Source organism: Sinocyclocheilus grahami, unplaced genomic scaffold (genome assembly GCF_001515645.1).
Source record: "Sinocyclocheilus grahami isolate Dianchi unplaced genomic scaffold, SAMN03320097.WGS_v1.1 scaffold11123.1, whole genome shotgun sequence".
Lineage (NCBI taxonomy): Eukaryota > Metazoa > Chordata > Actinopteri > Cypriniformes > Cyprinidae > Sinocyclocheilus > Sinocyclocheilus grahami.
The window spans coordinates 21694-22415 of NW_015513637.1; the positions used below are offsets into that span (position 1 = coordinate 21694).

Below are 722 nucleotides of genomic sequence, written 5' to 3' on the forward strand. Positions count from 1 at the left end.
TTTTTTTTTTAGCATTTCAAAGTACATTTACATATTCTAAAGCATTTTTGTGTTATCTGTCACAGGTGGAGATTCAGTGGTGGGGTCTGTGGCATTGAGGATAGTCATGGGCAGTTGGTGGTTGTTCACATTAATTGTGTGTTCATCTTACACTGCTAACCTGGCTGCGTTCCTAACTGTGTCCCGCATGGACAACACTATAAGGTAAATTACCATTTCACAAATAGTCTACCACTCAATGCACCATATGGTAGAGAGTTGATCTATGTCTATTAAAAGCTTTTCTATCCCGTGTTTGTCCTCATAATTGGTGCAACCTTATGTTCAGGAAGCTTCAAACATAGTTTGGCCACACGGCAAGCAATATGCAGAAAATGTATGCAGTATTGCACAGTGTAACATAGGCTATGTGTGGCAAGAGAAGGCAAGCAGGCAACTTAATACATTGGGATTTTACAGAAAAACTGTGGAAAATATAAAGATTTTAAAATCTATCCATCCAAAAGTAATAAGAACCAATTATTTAAATGACATAAAAAAGTTCCTTTTACACGCTACTAAATTCTTCAAATAAAACTCTTGGGTGTATTTCAACTGTTTAATCCTAGAAGTTTGTAGGTATGCTGTCTGAGGCTGAGAATAGGATTTCATGATGGCAAGAACTGTGCGAGTTGTAACTAGGCTTTCTGGGACATGTTCCCATTAGAGTGAAGGAAGGTGAA

At 37.5% G+C, this 722-nt stretch overlaps 1 protein-coding gene across 1 annotated transcript in view; it reads left to right on the forward strand.

Moving 5' to 3' along the window:
* The window catches only part of LOC107578612 (glutamate receptor ionotropic, delta-1-like), a gene marked incomplete at both ends in the record, with an annotated part of 4216 nt that extends 4012 nt beyond the window's left edge, over positions 1-204 (forward strand). The window contains one exon of the mRNA XM_016264554.1: positions 66-204. Within this exon, the coding sequence (XP_016120040.1) occupies positions 66-204 (139 nt within the window). The remainder of the gene's footprint in view (positions 1-65) is intronic.
* Between the last annotated feature and the right edge of the window lie 518 nt (positions 205-722).